We start from the raw sequence: 20,381 nt of genomic DNA on the forward strand, positions 1-20,381 counted from the left end.
TGGGAATCCATGAGCCACTGGAGTGTAGTCATAACCCAGGCACACCAGGGGCTGTGACTGTTACTTTGAACACCTTTCTTTTTGGAAGCAGCTGTTTTTAACCCAAGTTGGAAATGTTTACGTTGGAGACAATTTGAAACTTATTCAAGTATTAAGATATCAGCTATGTTTTTAATGAATGGACCCCTTGGAAGAAATCATCTGCCACCTATTGTGATTAAATTTCTCCCTTCTCAGCAGTTAACGGGCAGGTGATCTAATTAATTTCCATGCTGATTCCTCTATCACTGGTTTATTGTTTTCATTCTCTAAGGACATATGACACTGCATTGCTGGCAATTTTGAGGCCGTGTGACTCCTAAATACTACTTTATTCTTTCGAAAATATTTTTTTTCACTGTAGGTGACTTTTATTTTTTCTCAACGAACAGCAATAGTTTATTTGGGATGCCTTTGGGCACATTAAACCATATTTATAATATTAGAAAATATATAGAGTTTTAGATGGAGGTTTTTATAAATTACTCTTTATTCAGTCTTGATTCCCAAGAAAGACAAGGCATCTCTAAGAAATGCCTTCATCTGAAAGTAACTGCAATAAATTAACATCAAACTGAACTAATTTCAGTTACTTTAAGTCAGATCTTACTCCCTTAACCTTCTACTACGTTTAAAGATTTTATTCTTCCTTTTTCTCTCCAAAGCTCCCGGGTACACGGTTGTGTATTTTTTGTTGTGGGTCCTTCTAGTTGTGGCATATGGGATGCCGCCTCAGCATGGCTTGATGAGCGGTGCCATGTCCCCGCCCAGGATCTGAACCCCCGAAACCCTGGGCCGCTGCAGCGGAGCACGTGAACTTAACCACTCGGCCACAGGGCCAGCCCCTCTACTACTTTTAAAAAGCAGGGCTTGAATTGGGCCAGGTTTCAAAAGACATTTACTAGGCAGCAAGGGAAAACTGACTGTATTTCTCTTGGCAGCTCGACATTTACAACTTAAAGCTGATCAACAAATGCTTGTTAGTCATCTTATCAAGGAGAAACACATATTAAAAGAATTTGTTTTGATTTATCAAATTTCCACCATGAGTCAACGTTTCTTGGAAAGCAGAGTGGTTGCTGTCTTTAGGAAAGCACACTGAGTTGAGAAAAAGAACAGTATGGAGGATTCGCGACGATGTAGACATTTCTAAATAGATGTATTAAAAATACTGCCGTTTTCAGGGGGCTGGACTCGGGGTGTTGTCCACGAGACAGGGCTTCCTCCCAGACTTAGAGGTTAGGGAGGGCTTTGAGGACACACTCTCACCTGCCGCCAAGGCTGCAGGGCTGATGGAAGTGAACTGCAAATCCACTTGTTCGCGTGATTTGCTCACCCGAATGTTGTAGTTGCCAGACCTTAAGGAGCTTCGCCCAGAAGTCCCACTTCCAGATTTCAGGGGACAGGAAGTTCTTCATACTCCTCTTGTCTCCGTCATTGATCAACAGGGAGACTTTGGACAAGCCCTTTGACCTCTCTGTCCTGCTTCCTCTCTTGTAAAACGCAGGGCCTGGGGGGCTGCAGGCTTGATGGGGCATCAGAATCTCCTGGAGAACTTATCAAAAACACGGCCAGCAGGTCTGGGTTGGGGCTTGAAAATGCACATTTCTAACAAGTTCTTGGGTGACGCTGATGCTGTTGGCTGGAGATCACACTTTGAGAGACCCGTGTATGCACAGACGTTTGCAAGGTGGACTCTGGTGGTGACTTTGCTTTAGCAAGTCTTGTTTGATAAGACTGGCGATACAGCTTTGGGAAGAAAACAGTTCTTTTGAGTTCTTGTCTCCAAATTCAGCACATCCCAGGCCAGGGGGTGGTGGGGTGAGCATGTTTAAGAGTGCTTGGTGAATCACCAGGCTATGGGTGTCTACTAAGGGCAGGTGACACTAAGCACCCTGGATGGGTACTATAGGCTCTAAGGGAGGAAGAATCCAGGAGGCGCAGCTGCTGATCATTGTTACAAATGATACACAAGGCCAGTCTGAAGTCACTGAAACCCTAGGGCATCCGAGTCCAGATTTTGGTTAGACTGAAGAGAAATGCCCTTATATTATTTTTCTTCTTTCACCTTTTTGGAGAATTAGGTGTATTAAGGCCAATGCTGAATTGCAACTATGGGATCAAAAAATTCCTGATTGAGGCAGACAATTGAACAAGTCATGCTGTCTTGCCACTTCAGAGAGGAAGGCCAGTTATCAGTTTCGATAAGTGCTTTTAACCGAGAGTGAGTCCAAGTCCTGGCAGGGCAGCCGTGGCCGTGCTGCGAAGGTGCTGGCGGGAGGAAGCCCTGGGCGCCTGCCAGGCTCTCGCATGGTCATTAGCTCTTTTAATCCGACCTGATCCCGTCAGCTACCAATGAGAAAAATACTCCTAAGAGAAATTGAGAGACGTGTTGAGAGTCACACAGCTAGTGAAAACTCAGAGTCAAGAGTCAAATCGAGCGTTCGTGTTTCAAGTTTGAGTTCCCAGGAAGAAGCTGCTTCCTAATGCATCCTCGGGGTCCTCTACCTCTTACAGAGGCTGGCCTGGAGCTATGGAAAGAAACCAAGGTTGCTCAACCAGGCTGGTATTTGCAGCTTTGCTTTTAAACAGGAGATTATAGACAATTGCTCTATTTTTCACCCTTTGGCAAAGTATGATTTCTTTATGTATGAGAAAACTCCCAAACTTAGAGTTGGATTTATAAGAACAAAATTTTCCAGTTCTTCTCTCTTCAAAACTGCATAGACGTTGGCTTGGTGCCTTCTTAAGCCTCCTCAGACATAATAGGCAGCTTGTGGGGCTTAGCAGCTCCAGTTAGTTCAAGCTATTGTAAATGCTGATGTACACGGTCAATTCCAAATGACTCATGCAGCCTGTGTCTGATGCTTTCCCAAAGAATTAAGTTAAACCAGAGTACGTGGACGGAGGGGTGCTGTTGCTAGCAGAATCTTTTTACTATTAAAATATTCTTTCCTGAAAATGTTTTCTAGAGATGCCAACATGAAAACTAGACCACGTGACACATCGAGCATGCTTTCTTTCTTTCCACGGAGTTGCCTAACCAATGATCTGCATCACAAAATTTGTCCTGGTCTGAATTACTCAAGGATATCTCAATCTTTGCTTCTGGAGGACTTTTTCTGAAACAACTGTCCACAGGGACAGTGAATGGAAAACAAACCTCAATTCTAGAGCAAACTGCAGGAAGAAAGGGAGGAAAAAGATACAGACTATAAACCAAAGTACATAAAACTTTTAATGAATTAACCTTACAAAAGACAATGGCATCAAAACATCAGACGCGTTTGGTACAAAACTGTTCCTAGGTAGTGAGAACTAATTCTGGTGATAGATGGCTACGTGCTGCTGGTACGAGACACAACAGAGCAAGGTGACAGCCAGGGATCCCAGCTGGGGCCCTTAGACAGCCACTGGCAATGGACACGTGGATGAACACAGTCAAATTCCATGTGAGGTGACAGAATCAACTTATTCACAAATACTGTGTGTTTTAATATCAGACTAGCGGATGCGGTTGGCGAGCTACCATATTTTCCAGAAAAGAACATGCACCGAAGATAATATACACCCCCTAGTTTTATTGCCTTAAGAATTTTTGTTTGTTTCACCTCTATCGTCTTTGTTAGTTCTTTGAATGCTTTTCTCCTATAACGCACACTCCTCTTCCTTTTGCTTAGGAGTAAGCACAGTGCAAGTGGCAGAGCGATCTTGGCACACATCAGACACCAAACGGTATGCCACCGGGTCATGGGGACAAGTCTGCAAAGGCTCCAGAGGACAGAACAGAGCACGCACATCAAAAACGAGGGACAAAAGTTGCAGTCAGAAAGTGCATTGTACCTTCCTGAAACGACAGTCTTCTTGCCAAAATGAAGGCGACTCTTCAGGAAGCCAGGTTGCTCTGGGAGAGGGACCTCGACATTTCTGTGTTTACAAAGTATGTCTTCAGTTCCCCCTTTCCTTTCACGTTGATTATTCCTCGACATGTGCACGTGTATCCCAGGGTCTGCAGAATGAGGCTCGTCTCCTCAGTAACCTAGAAGCAGATTGACACATGAAAAAGTGTCAAGTGCATATATTGACACAGGCTTTTGAAAGGTCATTACACTACAAGGACAAAGAACCAAAAAATGTTCACTTGCTTTGACCCATTAATTCCACTCCTGAGAAAGCAGTAGGAGAGAGAATAATCCATGAGAAGAAAAAAAATTTAGGGACAATGTTTAATTCAGTGCTGTGACAGTGAAAAACCGGAAACACCTAAAATTCAAGTAATCTCCAGGGTTAAGTCCACGAGGATGCTGTCACAGGATCAATATCACGGATGAGATGATGGAATAATGTGGAACATTTTACCCCAAAAAAGCAGACTTAAGCCTGGATCCCTGCTATGATTTCAACCATGTGAAGATTATGTATTCACATATAACAGACCTGGAGAACAAAATAAATCAACATACTTTGGGAGTGGTTGAATTTTGGATGATGTTTACAAATTGTCATGAATATCATTTCATGAAATAATATTAATAGATTTCAGTAAAGATGGAAGAAAACACTGAGAAGAGGCACAGTCAGCTCCTGCCAGTGGCCACGTGTTTCAGTTTAACGCACATGAATACAATGGCCTAAAACTAAAGAACACTAGGCATTTGCACTAGCCTGCGCGTGGGCGGGACACTCAGTCAGGTCCTGAGAGTTTCCTCACTTCAGTGGGTTGACATGAGATGACAAAAGGAGTGAGCCCCTCCCTTGCAGCCTGTTCATGTGACAAGGGTTGCGATTTCCTGCCATTGCACCAGGAGGCAAGGACCCCAGCTGCTGAATCACGTCCAGGGCCTGCTGGGTAGGACAGCTTCTCTCCCTGAGGGAGGTGCCTTGTCGGGTATTGAGTCTGCAGCATCTCAGCTTGAACCTGCGCTGTGCTCAACTTGTGGGGACGGCAGCCCCGGCCTCGGTCTGTCTGCTTGAGTGTCAGAGAAGCCTCCTGCAAGAGACATTTTCTGAGGCAGAGGACGGGTGACATGCACAGATGCAGCCAAGAATGAGGCCTTAGCTCCTGAGGTGAGAGAAGACCCACTAGTCAGGAACATGGTCCCCCAGCCAGGTCCCCTAGGAGGTATCTGGGTCTTGAGCAGAGATAGAGGGAGCTGTTTTCCCAGAAACCCCTGATCACACTGCTTTGGAACCATGTAAAAAAGCAGAGGAGGAGAGATTTTCTCCCATTTCATCAGAGGAAGTGGATGTGGCTGCCACAAGGGAACCTGTGGGGCCCCAGTCCCCTTGGGCATGTGGGTGACGCACATGTGCTAGGCAGGCTTGTGGACAACACAGCAATGCTACACCACAATTTTGTTTTTGCTGTGGGCACTGTCGGGGGGCGATGCAGTGGTGGGGGCAATGGCAGCAGCAATGAACCAGCCTCCTTGGGCTGGAGGGCTGAGTGAGGCCTCAAGGAAGGAAAAGGGGACCCAGGTGCCAGATGCTGATGTCCTCCTCTCCCCTGACCCGGCCCAGGGGAGGACAAGTGTAGCTGGAGGGCGAAGCCAGCAGCACAGGAAGGACTTTGGATTCTGGACAAGGACTGAAAGAATATGGCCATAGTTGAGAAACTCACATTACAAATGTGTTCTCCTATCAGAGCGCTTAGGGGCAATCAGCACTTGAGAATGCTCCAGGCATTTGACTTCTGACCTTCCACGCAGAGAACAAACACATCTTTTGGAGCCTTGAAAGTTAATTTTGCAGTTGAAGTATTTATTGGTGCCAAGAATCCCCACTGGCTTTTTTTAGCTATCCATTGGTATTTGTAACACTAACCACACAATGACCATGAATCGGGGAGGAGGGAGTCATCTCCCGATTAACACAAGCTATTATTTCTCCAAGTCCAGGGGAAGCCTGGCTGGGCACGAATTCTTTGGGCTTCCAGGCTAGAAAGCCTGGTGGGAGTGTAATGCTCTTTAATAAAGAGAACCTGTTCCTCAGGCCCAGGAAAAGCTTTTAATGGTCTCCCTCTCATTTTTTATTTTTCCTGGCATTTAACGACGTGTTTTGCACATCAATAGGACTGAGAGGCTCCTGGAGCTGGAGTGAGCTCCAGCCTCAGAAGAAGAAAACCTACCCAGATGCGAACCTTCCAGCTGCTGGGCTGAGTGAGCACACAAAGGCCTGCAAGTACTTCACTCTTGACAGGGAGCAACCTAGCTAATTTCCTCCCTGGGGCTCAGAGAGCAAAGAGACTGTCCAGGTGGCTGCTCTGCACTAAATCACATGGAGTTTTACGATGCCCAGTATCCTCTTAGAGACACGCATGAGCTCAAACCCATTTTAAACAGTGACCTGTAGGGGATTTACGATCTCCAGGAGGGAGCGCTGTCCCTGACCAGGCTCTCTTATATTGCTTTTGATACTTATCTCAAGTGCTTGAAAACAGCTTGGAGAGTGGTGAAGAACATTGAAACTACTATCCCTCTTCTGTTCTAGGTGTGTGGTGGAGGCCTAAGTCGGCCTACAGGTGGGAAAGTGTGCCCTGGTAGAAGCTTGCCTCTCCCCGTCCCAAACAGAAAACCACTCAGGATTGCTGGAGCATCCCTGGGCATTGGAAGCGACCAGTGATGGGCATGTAGAAAGGCCTAGAAGCCATGGTGTCATCAGGGCAGGATTAGACTAGGCTGCCAAGATGGCAGCCCCTTCCTCTCAAGGGTGGGCAACTGGTCTGTCTCCACAGACAGTGACCACAGCTCCAGCCCACTCAGAGGAGCCCCATTTCTGTTGAGAGTTTCCTCTGGGTTGGATCTCGTGAGCAGAGCAAGTTGTCTCTTTTCTCTTGGCAATGGTTAGTTTGACTGGGAAGGCCTGGAAAATTTCCTCTCCTCCTCCTGTCACTTTTCTCTTTTATCTCTCCCTTCTCTTTGTAGGATGGCTGCTTACTTTTCAGTAACTGTGGGCTAATAATCTGACCAGAAGAAGGTGAACCCTTAGAAGTAATGTTCGTCACCTTCCATGTAAAATTAAAGATATGCTTTAGCAAGGCCACAGAAATAGAACCATCTTGGATGAAGGAGTGAAATAGTGTGAAAGGCCAGGAGGTAAGCAGAGGATAAATGAAAGCCTGTTCTTGATGATACTGGTGCTGATGTCTTCTACAGATTTAATAAAGGACTCTAAGTCTCCATCATAACTTTTGGAGGCAAGGTTATTTGAGGACCTTGGACGAGCTGAGACACACAGTATAGGGGCTCACCGAATTCTGCATAAAGGAGAAAAAAATCAACATAGCCTATTGTGTCCAGTGATTTTCATACAAATTTGCCATTTGGCAGGAATTTATCTTCCAGAATACATGTCTGGGGTGAAATGTGGAACCATTGTTTTTTGAGAGTGAGGCAAATAGAAAGTTCAGCACAGACACACATACACCCCCTTCTCATTTGGAGAGGTTGGTCTTTTGTTCTAGGAGTCTGGTACTGTGCCCAAGCAGGTGCATGCATTCATCACAGCTTTTAATTTGTCAGATCTTGGCTTTCTCTGTCTTGGGTAGATTCTAAAACCTTCCAGTCATTTCTAGATGCCCACATCCCATGCTAGTACAATTTAGTACTGTCATTTCATATCACCCTTAATTTCATTTCTTGCCTCTCCCTCATTGGTTCCTTCAATCCTCCTCCCAATTCGGCCATCCTGGAGAGGAGGGCAGAAGGTTATGTCTAGTTTTGGTTATATGATCTCTCTCCCTTGTAAAGCCTGTTTCAGGGTGTAGGGGCTGGGAGAGGGAACGGGAGGGAGGGGTTCCCTCCTGGACTTCACACCCAGGCTGTCATACCGCCATGTTGGTTGTTGTGGTCATTTACCTTCACAAATGCAATATTACATTATTACAATTTTTATTGTGTTAACAGTGCAGAAACTAATTAACATTTCCATAATAAAAAGGATCAAGTAAATTTCAAGGTTTACTTTCTTTCCTTTGTTTTAATATATTATTGTCATTATTATACACTTATTTATGGTTTCCAAGAGGACAGACCTGGCCAATGATGACAGAGCAGACTGAATTACCTGTATTTTGTCCAGAACTCCGGTGCTATCCATCCTACTGGCCACATTTACAGTGTTGCCCCAGATATCATATTGTGGCTTCTGAGCTCCAATTACACCAGCTATTACAGGTCCATGATTAATACCTGTGGCACATCAGAATTGGATTCAAATGATAGTAACTGTCTTAAACAGAAAAGTTTTATAAGAACGTTCCTGAATCATCACTACTGAACAAAGATTAAGCCAACTCATAGAACCCTAGAGCAAAGAAAAATTACTCCTCTATCATCTCAAAAACATTAAAACTATGTTCGTCCTTTTTTCCCTTCTGGACCTTGATTCATGCTATATGTCCATTTATCATTATTCCATAATAACATAAAATTATGTTTTAAAAAAGTGAACATTGTGATATAATTATTTTTCTATGTTGCTATATAGTCTTAAGGAAGAAATGATCATTATATTGTATTCCATTACTTTTGTACTTAACGTTAATTTTGAAATATACATATATTTTTCTTTTCTTTTCAATGAGTTAATGCACTTTTATGGAAGGTTTTTTTGTGGGGTTTTTTTTTGCAAGGAAACCCTTGATTATGGAGGGTGTTTCTGAGAGATTTCATTTCCCACTGCTGAACTGCATGGTTCTACAGCCTGTTACAGATCTGAGGCCAGGCTTCCTCTTTGCAGTGGAAAGACAGGCAGGAAGTGCCATACAAACACTGGTCCACCTAATTGTCCAAGGCTCACAAGAGGTGAGAGAGAAATTCTCCTTTGCTTTTGTGCAGTACTCAATAAAACTCACACCTCTGCTTTAGACATCCCAAATAGTTCATTCGAGCAGCTGGCTGGTGATCTCAGCCCCCTCTGCCATCAGCGTTTCTTCTGACTGTTGAGTCCTGCTTGCTCAACAGCTCGGGGAAAGGGAGAAAGCCTGGACTGATGATCGCCGGCAATGGGGCGATCTCTATTAGTGCAGGCATCTGCTTGATTTGTGGTTCCCATTAACCGACTGCTTTTAGGCTTGATGTGCAGAAAAGGATGTCAAAAGTGAATTCGATTCTTCTTATTTGAATCATCGTTTTTGGGGGTGCAATATTACTGTTCTGAGTTCCTACAGTGAAGTGCTACCGGAAGGCGCCATGCACCAAGGTGGGGCAGGGAAGCGGCCACCTGGGAGAGGCCGAGGGTTTGGGGAAAGGCAGACTCAAAGGCCAGGTGAAACACTGAGCTTAGGCTTCCTTAGAAATCTAAAAGAGCTGGCATGTGGGGTGAGTGCATAGGTATTAATCGTTACTCAATAATCAGTATAAAGGAAGCACTCAATAATAGGTATTGAATCGGAGGTCCATTCAATCAATTGCTCATTAATTTGGAAAATATTATTATGGTCCAGACCAAGAACACTGTGCTTTGGATGTACACATGTGACTCACAAATAATCATCCCTGTTCCACCTCACAATGAAGAGCAATGATTTTGGTCCCTATATGTTTGACAATAGAGGGGTCATTCTGCCACACGATAGATTTTTTTTTTAGAGCAGGGCAGTATGAAAGTTTGAGAAGCCCAGTTTTGAAGCTGTCAAAACAATAGAGAAGTTCCAGGGTCAAAGGGACACCTCCACGCTTGATGTGGTCAGCCGGCTGACGGGGTGGCCTCCTGCCCGCCTGGCGCTACTCACATTTGTATACAGTAGAGCCTGGATAAAGGTCCACTGTGCATGGGGGTGAGAGAGTGTAAAGAAAATGTGTCCAGATGCTGATGATTAACAGGACATACATATGGTGAAGAGAATACCATTTGCTCAAAAGATGTGGAATATTTCTGGGTTTTAAAATTCAGAACATATGCAGAACAAAAGAAGAAAATAGCCCTAAATATTGGGATTTTTTAAAACGTTAAAATCTGTATGCAAAAGGAGTGAAAAGCCATTCAGAAGAAATTTGTTAAAAGAACTACTTTTACACGGACTTGCTTTCAGAAGAAGCAAAATGTTACCAAGAAAAACATAAAATGGTCAAAGAAGCTCTTACAGATCACGAATGGCTGCAAGTAACTGCACACATCACAAGGCAGCTGTGTGCGAACCTGAGGGCTTCAAACACACTTCTTTTTGTTTTTTTGATAGACATTTGTAAAAGGCACATAAGCATGGAACATGCTCAAGAATCAACCTAAAGTAAGGGAAGAACTTACTAGAAATTTTTTTTCACTTGAAAGAAAGTTGGCTTTTTCTCTCAGATTTGAACATGCAATCTGAAAAGCTGCAGCTTTTTGAGCACCTAGCACACACGTGTGGGGTTCTTGGAAGTTGTGACGCCAGGAGTGTGTGACTATTTGAATCATTCTAAGATTTTTTTTTTATTTCTACATCTCCGAAGTCTGGATGCATCTTATAGCCTGTGGTGGGTCCCTGTTTCATTGGCAGCAGTCCATAAAATAATGGAGCGGCTTATAGCCCATGGCTTAAACCAGCTCCTCAGGACAGCTTAAGGCTATACATGCCACGGCTTGCCGAGGGACCCTAGCTGGAAGGACAAGGGTAGTGGGACTGAAATCCAGTTCACAGGCCACTTGCTAACCCAAGTGCTTGCAGCCTGAGTCCACCCAAAGAAGATATTTTTTTCTAATTTGTACAAAAGTGCCTCAGGGGCTCATAATTTCCCTGAGTCCTTCCACCTGCAAGCCAGTCCTGCAGCTCTAAGGACACATTTGTCATTGTTTTACTCCAACATGGCAAGGATGATTGACATTTCCTGAGAACTTATTCCTTGTTCCACTCCTTCTCCACAACCGAAAGCAGATCTCGGCACAACTCACCCACTCGCAACTTGAAGTCGTTGAAGGAGTGCTTGTTGATGGCGTCCAGTTTGGCCACCAGCGCAAAGGCGAACTCCACCATGGTGCCTATGTGCATGTACTGCCTCTCGGGCTCCTGAGGAGAGACCAACACGCAGACCGGGTTAGAGCTCAACCAGCGGGAAGGACTCCCTTCAGTCACAAACCTGGACTCCGGCCCCAAAGGAACGCTTACGAATGATGACGCCTGATGCACTGCAGACGTTTTGTAAGAATTAATTCTCATCTCAAGGAAGCACTGTGTCCAAATTCATTTTTGTGCCAGGGGGAGACATGAAACCCTAGAAGACCCTGAGCAGGGCCTACACTGTTTTAACCCAGAAATCGCCAACCAGGAGCCACCTTGGGGAAGGGCTGGCTGCGTGTTCCCTGTTGCCCCTCACACCCTTGTCCAAGGGGTTCTGGCTCCGGGAGGCTGACCTCCAGGGCCTGCACTTCCTGTCCTCTTGTTTCCTGTTGGATTTACCAGTGGGAGGGCCAGGGGGCGGTTCAGGGGCGGGAGCAGAGAGGGGTGAGGGGAATCCCTCCTCCTCTTCCCCACCAGTCATCTGCTACAGCTCTCCCTGGGTCTGGAAACACCGCTCCCTCCTTTTGCCCCTTCTGGGGTGCTGAACTGTGTCCCTCTCAAAATGTGTATGTTGGAGTCCTAATCCCAGAACCTCAGAATGTGACTGTATTTGGAGATGGAGTCTTTAAAGATGTAATTAAGATTAAATTAGGTCATCCGTATGACTAATCCAGTATGACTGCTGTCCTTGTGTGTAGAGATTAGGGTACCGACACACACACACACAGAGAAGACCATGTGAGGACAGGTGAGAAAACGGCCACCTACAACCCAAGGAGAGAGGCCTCAGGAGAAACCAACCCTGTGGGCACCTTGATCTCGGACTGCCAGCCTTTAGGATTCTGAGAAAATAACTTTCTATTGTTTAAGGCACCAGGTCTGTGTCACTTTGTTAGGCCAGCTGGAGCAAACTAACACAGGAGGTAACAATTTTCCGCCTTTCCTCGTGTCTGGGTGTTTCTCATCCCTTGAGGAATAGGGCTATCATACGTATGGAGCTGAAGGAGAAGAAAAGGGCAAGGTTTCCAATGAAAATAAGTGGAAATTTCTATTTACTATTAATTCATATTTATTATTCCTGTTGCTAATTTACATTTGTCATTCATTTGTAACACCTAACTATATTTTTGTTTATTTTTGAAGTTGATCTTTAAATAATTTCTATTTCTGGTTATATTGTAAAAATAGATTATTAGTATATGTATATAACTCACAAAATGTATTTACATGTCCTGAAGGTTCCTGCTCCCCCAATATTTAATGATTGGGTGCACCAAGACGGTTTGGAGCACAGCCTCTGTTCAGCCTGCCTAGAGAAATGCAGTCCCAGCTCTGCCGGCAGGCCTGCCTGTGCATCTGTGGCTTGCGATACGGATGTCCACCTCAGTACTAAAATCAGTGTGGTCTTTCTTTTGTCCCCCTCACTAGTTTGTGAGCACCACAAGGGCGGAGACTATGTTCTATTAATCTGTGTCTCCACAATGAGAAAGTGTCTGCCACAGGAGAAGCACTTGATAAATGTTTATGGAGAGACAACACTTAGGTTAACGGTGGGGGAGCCAAGAGGAAGTGGCTGGGAGGAAGAGAGAGAATCAACAAGCTTTGGTGGGAGGTCAAAGCCAATTGATGCTCAGCTGGGGAGCACGCACTCAGGAGGGATCAGCCACCATCCACTAAAGTGGGGGAGGGCTGCAAGGGAAGAAAAGGACAGAATCTTAGAGGGTGAGCTGGGAGCGCCCCAGGTGGGCCGTGGGAGGGAAGTGGGGCGTCAGTAAAGGACACCGGAGTACTTGAGAAGAGAGTAGGAGAAACAGAACTGGACTTCTGGGACGAGGGTTTAATCCCACTGGGCCCCCGAGAAGCCCAATCAGAGATGGAAAAAGCTTTTGGGGGCAATCAAAGAGGAGGCACCTGGTGACCAACCACGGTGGGGGAGCATTGTCTACAGAGGGTGAAGATGAAAACCAACACTGAGGGTTTCAATAGGGATGAGTGAGAAGGAAAGTGGACGAGAACTGCTTATTCAAGATGACAGGGAGATGGAGGAAACCAAGGTAACAACCAAAGGAAAATGCAGATGACAAGAGGGCTATTCAGCCTCGTGCAATGCAAATCCCCACAGCATTTGTGCGCAGCGATGGACGAAGGAGAGCACTGATGCAGGTTTCTCTACCTTGGCAGTGGTGACATCTGGGGGATAATTCTCTGTTGTGGCGGATGGAGAGTGTCCCGTGCACTGTAGGATGTTGAGCAGGGTCCCTGCCTCCCACCCGACACCAGGAGCACCTCCCCTTCCAGTTGTGACACCAAAAGTGTCTCCAGACGTTAATAAATGTCCCCTAGGGGGCAAAATTGCTCCCAGTAGAGACCACACACTAAGTAATATAAATGGAGAAGAGAAAGTAAGTTTCTGATTCAGAGACAGAGTTCCTCCTTTCCTCAGGTGACTTATGTCATTCTAGAAAAAGACCAATGAAATACTACTGTTGCCATAAATCCTCCATTTAAAATTTTGGGAGAAAACCCAAATGATTTTTAAAATTGGAACTATGAAGCCAACTGCCACTAACTGGTGAAAATACAAAGAGTCATTTCTGGAGAACAATTACGCTTTTCTATCAGGGCTAATATTTCCTTTTTCTTTTTTCTTAAAGGCATGCTTTTTGGTGAGGAAGATTGGCCCTGAGCTAACATCTGTTGCCAAACTTCCTCTTTGTTTTCCCTTGCAAAGCCCCAGTACATAGTGTATATTCTAGTTGTAGGTCCTTCTAGTTCTTCTGTGTGGGACACCACCTCAGCATGGCTTGATGAGCGTGGCCCAGGTCCGTGCCCAGGATCCAAACTGGCGAACCCCGGGCTGCTGAAGCAGAGCATGCAAACTTAACCACTACACCGCTGGGTTGGCCCCAAGGGCTAATATTTCTTGTCTCATGACTGATGGGGAAAACATGATTTGGAGGTTTGTGCAGTCAGTTAGAAAACATCTTTCTCCTTAATGGGAAGCACACGCTGTTAAATCAACAGGCAGAATCCCGTGGCAGTAAAAATTACACTGTCCTAGCAAGGAGAACAGATTGGCCACGGGAGGAATGGTTTGCTTTTTACCGAATCAAGGGGCAGCAAACCAGCTCACTCCCTGATAAATTATGGTGCAGTCTGTTTTCACACAGTGAGATTAAACTGGAGGTTTTATGCGACCTCAGCGACAAATGAAGAGACTGAGTTCTGGGAGCGGGGTTTAAATGCAATGCAAGCAACTCATTTGAGCTTAGTAAACCCCAGAAAATATTATGCTCGGTCCCTAGAAGAACTCAGTTCATTTCAAAACTCCTTAGAACTGAGCTTTTGATAAATATTTGATGACAGTATGAAGTAGCGCTTTCTCCCGTGATCCAAATAACTTCTGCTGGATGTCTCCAAATATTTAACTGACTTCCGGCCACACAGTGAGATGACTCATTCGCTTCCCTGGAACACGTTTTGCAAGCTGTTTGTTTCAGAACTTTTGCCAGCAAGGAACACTACTTAAAGTAAATGCACGTTTATCGAGGTGCTCTGGTCATCCAAGGGACTGTTTGGTAACAAGTGAGGTAGTTTTTTAGGCTAAAATTAACACATGTGCCTCCTCTCCTCTCCTCTCCTCTCTTTCCTCTCCTCTTTCCCCTTCTTCCATCCATCAAATAGTCACTGAGCACCTGCCAAGCTGGTGTTGGTCTGATTTTGAAGATTTAGAACTGCTGTCTTAGCAGCAGCTTCTCCTGCCTGGAGCTCTGGGAGATGTGAGCAGACTTCACTGTTCTCTGAAGGGGCCACCTGCCTTCTCCCAGGTGAGCCGACCTTCACCGCATGAAGAGCGGCCCTCACTTGTCGGCTCATGACACCTGAGTTTCAGGCACTTGTTGGAGAACACAACTGGAGCTCACAACGTCTCAGTGTTTACCAAAACTCTGAGGCATGGAATAATATTTATGGGAAACAGCCTGATTGCTAGGCCAAAGAGTCAATAAATTTGGATTAAATTGGACTCTCACTGCTCTCCAAATGATTTCACTCTGCCGGAGAATGCACTTGGTTAAATACACATTAAGGGGTGTTCTGGCAAACATCCCCGCCCCCAACATTTTAAACCATTTTCCATGAGGAAGTTACGAAACAGTCTTCACTCTAGACCCATCGGCATATGTCTGAGGGCCTATTTATTAGAGCTGGCGCAGGGGCCCAGTGGAGCGCCCAACTCCAACTGCCTTGGTCTGGTTTTCAAATATATTAATGAATGAGTGAGTTGACCTTAAGATATGAACACTGAAACATAGTACTTGTGTTGACTGCTGGAAATTTCAGAACTAATACTAGCAGCCGTGCATGTATGTATGTGTGTAATCCTCACAATGACTCCCATGCAGGACTTCCTCTCTTTATCCCTGTTGTGCAGGTGGGGAAAAGGAACCCAGAGAGGTTTATCACTTGGGTAAGTGACACAACCACACAACCAGGCTTTGCAGCCAGACAGTCTGACTCCGGGGTCCTCAGTCTTAACAACTTTGCCATCTTGCCTCCTTCCCTGTGAGCATCTAGAACACAGGACGTTGCTATTTGCATTTTATGTATCATCCTCATCTTTCTTTCTATCTTATCTTTCAAGTTCCTTCTACTTTAGTTGATTGATTTTAAAATACTTTTGCATTGCATTTATTTTTGTAAGCTTCCTAAGGGAGAAATTTAAATAAAATATGCACAAACATGTACACAAATGGGTAAGCAGCTTTCCTCAATATTCTTGCTGATAAAATGGCGACACGTGGGCTGGCTGATGGGTCTAAGAGATATTCAGCTGATAGAGAACTCTACCCAAGAATTGTTCATAATGGCTCTGGGACTGGCCACCACCCATGCGGATGACTGAAATTCTCATTGGATGTCTTAGTGCAAACTCAAACTTCTGTACCTAAAACGAATATTATTATTTAATCTCCCACAAGACAACTCTTGTTCTTGACTCTCTCTTCCTTTTGCAGATGGCATCATCAATTTCAAATCCCTAAATCTGAGATTCCAATGGCCTGGGCTTCTTCTTTACCCCCTCTATCCCAATCCCTCCGCTCCTAAGTCCATCTCCCATGGACATGCTTCTCCCAATCACCTCTTCCTTTATCTCCCCAGCATCATTGTGTACACTCTGACCGCTGCTTGTCTGAAGGTAAGAAGTTCACTAAATATCTGCCAGAGCTTTTGAGTCAAACAAAAATGGGTTCAGCTCCATGTTCTACAATCTTTAGCCTTGTGTGGCCTTGGCTGAGTCACTTAACTTCTCTGGGCATCAGTTTCCTCATCTGTGAAATGGGACAACAACTACCTCTTTCACAGGGTTGTAGTTAAAATGAAATGAATTGATATAGGCAACATCAGCCTGTGTCCCCCGGGCTCAGGGTTTACTTAGTTTCCTGTATGACAGTTTAAAGAAGCGTATCACTCTGCTTGCCATGACAAGCATCCAGGAGGAAAATGTCAGTAGGAAACTGCCTTATGCCCTAGTTTACTACTTTTCCCTCTTTCCACACATTGAGCATCCTACAGGGATGGACGGCTTTGAGGACAACCTAAGTGTCTGACATTTTAAGTGTCTTCGAGATTCTCAGTATGTACAGTGAAGAGTGACAGTTCGTTTTCTTCCAGTTTTCAGTTTCTTATTAGTGGCATGAAAGTAAGAGGGAATTTCTCTCTACTTAGCACACATCATGATAGCTTTGGTGTATGCACAAAAATATGCAATTTTGGGTTATTGCTTTTCATTTCAGCACAAACCAAAACTATTTTCTACTTTTTCCAGTGAAGAGAACTATGGTTATTAGTTTCAATGTATGCTTTAGCTACTATGAAACAGGCAGGAGAAGATCTCAGAATGATCCTCACTTCTTCCCTAGTCAGCTTGGCAGAGTCTCTGGGAGGTGGGCTGACCATTTGTGTCCCCCGCAAAATTAATCTGTTGAAGCCTATTCCCAAAGTGCCGGTATGAGGAGGTGGGGCCTTTGGGAGGAGATGAGGTTGTGAGGGTGGGGCCCTCCTGATGGGATTAGTGCCCTGAGAAGAAGAGACTAGAGAGAGCTTGCTTCCTCTCTCTCTGCTCTCCTCCAGGAGAAGACACAGGGAGAAGACAGCGGTCAACAAACCAGGAACAGGCTCCCACCAGGTGTGCCGGTGCCTTGATCTCCGATGTCCCAGCCTCCAGAACTGTGAGAAATAAGTGTTTGTTGTTTGTGACCCAGTCTACGGTAGTTTGTTATAGGCGCCTGAGTAGATGAAGACGCCTCTAACATTCCCAGAGGCTCTCCGTGCTCACCTAGCACCAGAATCGCTGTTTGCGCACATGCCTTCCCCAGACTGCCAACCCCGGAGGGCAGTCATTAGCAAGTACCTGGCACTTGCAACAGGGAGTAAAGAAAACACCTGCAAGATGACCTACTAGCTAAATAAAATCCCAATCAGCTGAGCCAGGGAGCTCCTAATTCAGGAAGGGATAGAGGCATCAACCTGAGTTAGTGACTGTGGATGGGACTTGTTTATTTTTCAGAGCTTTCTTGGCCAGCTCCGTTTGCTAATACACTGGGAGAAGGAGTGTAGGAATCCCATGATGGGTCACACGGAGCCTGGAATCTGGCTCAGGAGTTGGAGGGAACAGAATAATGGAGAAACGCTGGTGCTAGCCGCAGTGGGGTCTCTATGGGGTGAACTCAGCAAGAACCAGATGGAACAGGAGGTAGTGATGACAAACTAGAAACTTCCCTCAGCCCACAACCCCGGCCTGTCATCAAATTTGTTTGGATATAATAAACAAATAAAATAAAATAAAATAAAAAATTCATTTTCAATATTTTTAAAATAATAATTTTAAGTAAAATAAGTAAATAATTTAAAAGACAGCAATAATAAAAGTGCTTAAAAAAGTTTAATAAGCACCAAGACTCATACCTTGAAAAAGAATAAATTTCCCTGTTCCCTTGTGCTTCTCTGCTCCTCTATCTTTTTCTGGAACCACAAGTTATTTCCTTCCAAAGTGTTGCTGGCAATGGATGTCAATCTATTTGAAATTGTGAATAAAAGCTAAAGGTATGGCTTATTATGCAATAATATAATCAAAGCATGGGTTCAAATGAAAGTTTTCATCTTTGTACTTTGGTTTTGACTTGAGTTCTTAGTCAAACTTGTTTGAAAAAGATCAAAACTATTTACATAATCACTAAGACCAAAGACAATCCTAATCCTTGATTAGGGCAGGAAGGATGGGCTTCCTCGACAATAGGGACTGCAAAGCCCCTCAGAGGTTGAGCAAGTAGATGAGGCTCTGGAATGCAGCAGAGGAAATGAGGCAATAGGGAGTGGTGTGGATTGTGGTAAACTGGGGAGAACATGCCAAGACTAATGGAGCTGCTGCTTCTATGCTCCAGTTGATGACAGCTATCATCAGGAAAGAAGATCAGGTAGACACTCTACCAATTTTCAGGAGAAGTTAGAAATGATAATTTTTTAGTGAAATGTTCTTTTTCTTAAAAAAATGCTCTACTAGTCAAGAAAAACATACCTGTAACTACAAGTTAGCTATCATGACTTGAAGTCTAAATGCCATGGCAAGGAACAAACGGGGCTGCAACTGTGGGGCTTGGAAGAGAGTGAGGTCCTGATGTAAAACGAAGGGCCACTGAGGCGGGCCAGCTCCTCATTTCTACTGACCTCTGGATTCCATCAGAGAACATCTGCTTATCAGGCAGATGCTCATGGAATGATGAGAGTGGGGTTAGGATGCAAGCCCACTCTCAACGTAATGTTTCATTTCTTGACAAATGCCTGCTTCTTTAAAAACAACCATCAGTTGTTACACGTAATGCAACCAAGGATTTAGTCATGTTGTCTTTAAGCTTTAAAATTAGAACGCACTGTTTCATTAAAAAAACGAAGCGAAACAAAAGCAGGCCTAAAAGCACTGCTCTTACAGGGTGTCCACAGGCTCCTGTGCATGTATTTTCCCAGGGGATAAGCATGCCGCCACTGCATATAGAAAATGCAGAGGTAATTACAAATAAAAGCTCAATTACCGAAAGGCTATTATTCAGATAACTTCACCTCTTTTTGGACTTCAGAAAAACATCTTCTTCTTTGAGAAACCCTACGAATTTTGCTAATTGAATGTCTTTTGTTGCCAAACTAAATATTTAAACAACAAATAGACTCTTTGTTCATAACTAGAGAAACAAAGTCTTAAACTCATTTCAGGTAGGTTACAAAAGGCAAAAAGTGACATTTATTTCTTATAAAAATAACTAATATTCACATTAAAATTTATCAACATGTTATTTTCCTCTCCCCACCTTCGTCAGGGCTGGGATGAGGGCGAGGAGAGTCAGCACTCATCTCAGGTGTAAGTAAGAGGGCACCAGAAAGCTTGCCAATGCCATGTTTTCAAAAATCAAGATTAACACAGAAAAATCCAGAATGAACTAAATACTGAAATCTTAAATGAAGATAGGGCTGTGAACCAAATTGTGTCTCCCCAAAATCTGTATCTTGAAGCCCTGACCCCCTCCTCACCAAGATTTCTCTCTCTGCCTTGTGAGGACCCAGCAAGCAGGGGCTTATCATCAAGGCAGGAAGAGCGGTCTTCCCAGGAACTGGACCTTGAAGGACCTTGAGTGGGACTTGAGCCTCCAGGGCTGTGAGAAAATAAATGCCCATTGTTGAATCCAGCCAGCCTGTGGAGTTTCGTTACCGCAGCTGAGCTGACTAAGACAGACAGGTTCTGACAGGGCTATGCTGAGCATTTCAGAGCCTGGGGCAAAAGGAAAGATGTCCCTTCCTATATACATGATTTTATGTTATTTTTTTAATGGTTAATTTTTTCCAGAACATTAAAGGTGTTGAAAAAGTATAAGTTTGCTTCCATTAAAGCCAGGAAAGTAAAATTATAATTAGTTCTATTTTTGGTATAAATAAGATATTTAAAATTAAAACAGTGTTGTACACTTTAATACCTCCATTTTTTATTTTCCAACACTTTTTCAACACTTTAACATTCTGGCAATAAAAACCCAACCATTAAAAATACACACCGCCACATATCTAGGGGTGCACATTTTTCCTTTTGCCTCAGGTGCCAAGATGGCTTGGAGGGTGCTGCTCAGAATCCAAGATAAGACCCTTCTGAGGTTTCTTTCATTGCTAGTTGCTTTTACTTTTCCTTATTATTAAAGTAATGCATACCCATTAAAAAGTAATAATCTGAAAGCAGACACCGGCAGAGAAGAGCGAACGAAATACATATTACCTTATTTACTTGGAAAAATGCTCATGTTAATTTTGAGTCAGATGTTGCACG

The 20,381-nt window shown here is 44.3% G+C and overlaps 1 protein-coding gene across 3 annotated transcripts in view; it reads right to left on the bottom strand.

Annotated features, from left to right (window-relative positions):
- Positions 1 to 920: 920 nt before the first annotated feature.
- Positions 921 to 20,381, bottom strand: part of ADCY2 (adenylate cyclase 2) — a 404,157-nt gene continuing 384,696 nt past the window's right edge. Inside the window, exons 23-26 of one of the 3 annotated variants that reach the window (XM_023625864.2) lie at positions 10,912 to 11,026; positions 8,104 to 8,228; positions 3,883 to 4,078; positions 921 to 2,570 (exon numbers count right to left, since the gene is read on the bottom strand). In XM_023625864.2, coding sequence (XP_023481632.1) covers positions 3,926 to 4,078; positions 8,104 to 8,228; positions 10,912 to 11,026 — 393 coding nt within the window. In that variant the 3' untranslated portion in view covers positions 921 to 2,570; positions 3,883 to 3,925. Of the gene's footprint in view, positions 3,220 to 3,259; positions 4,079 to 8,103; positions 8,229 to 10,911; positions 11,027 to 20,381 lie in introns of those variants that run through there. The other 2 variants (XM_023625863.2, XM_023625862.2) reach the window with 2 other exon arrangements.

The sequence above is a fragment of the Equus caballus genome, chromosome 21, assembly GCF_041296265.1.
Source record: "Equus caballus isolate H_3958 breed thoroughbred chromosome 21, TB-T2T, whole genome shotgun sequence".
NCBI classification, from domain to species: domain Eukaryota; kingdom Metazoa; phylum Chordata; class Mammalia; order Perissodactyla; family Equidae; genus Equus; species Equus caballus.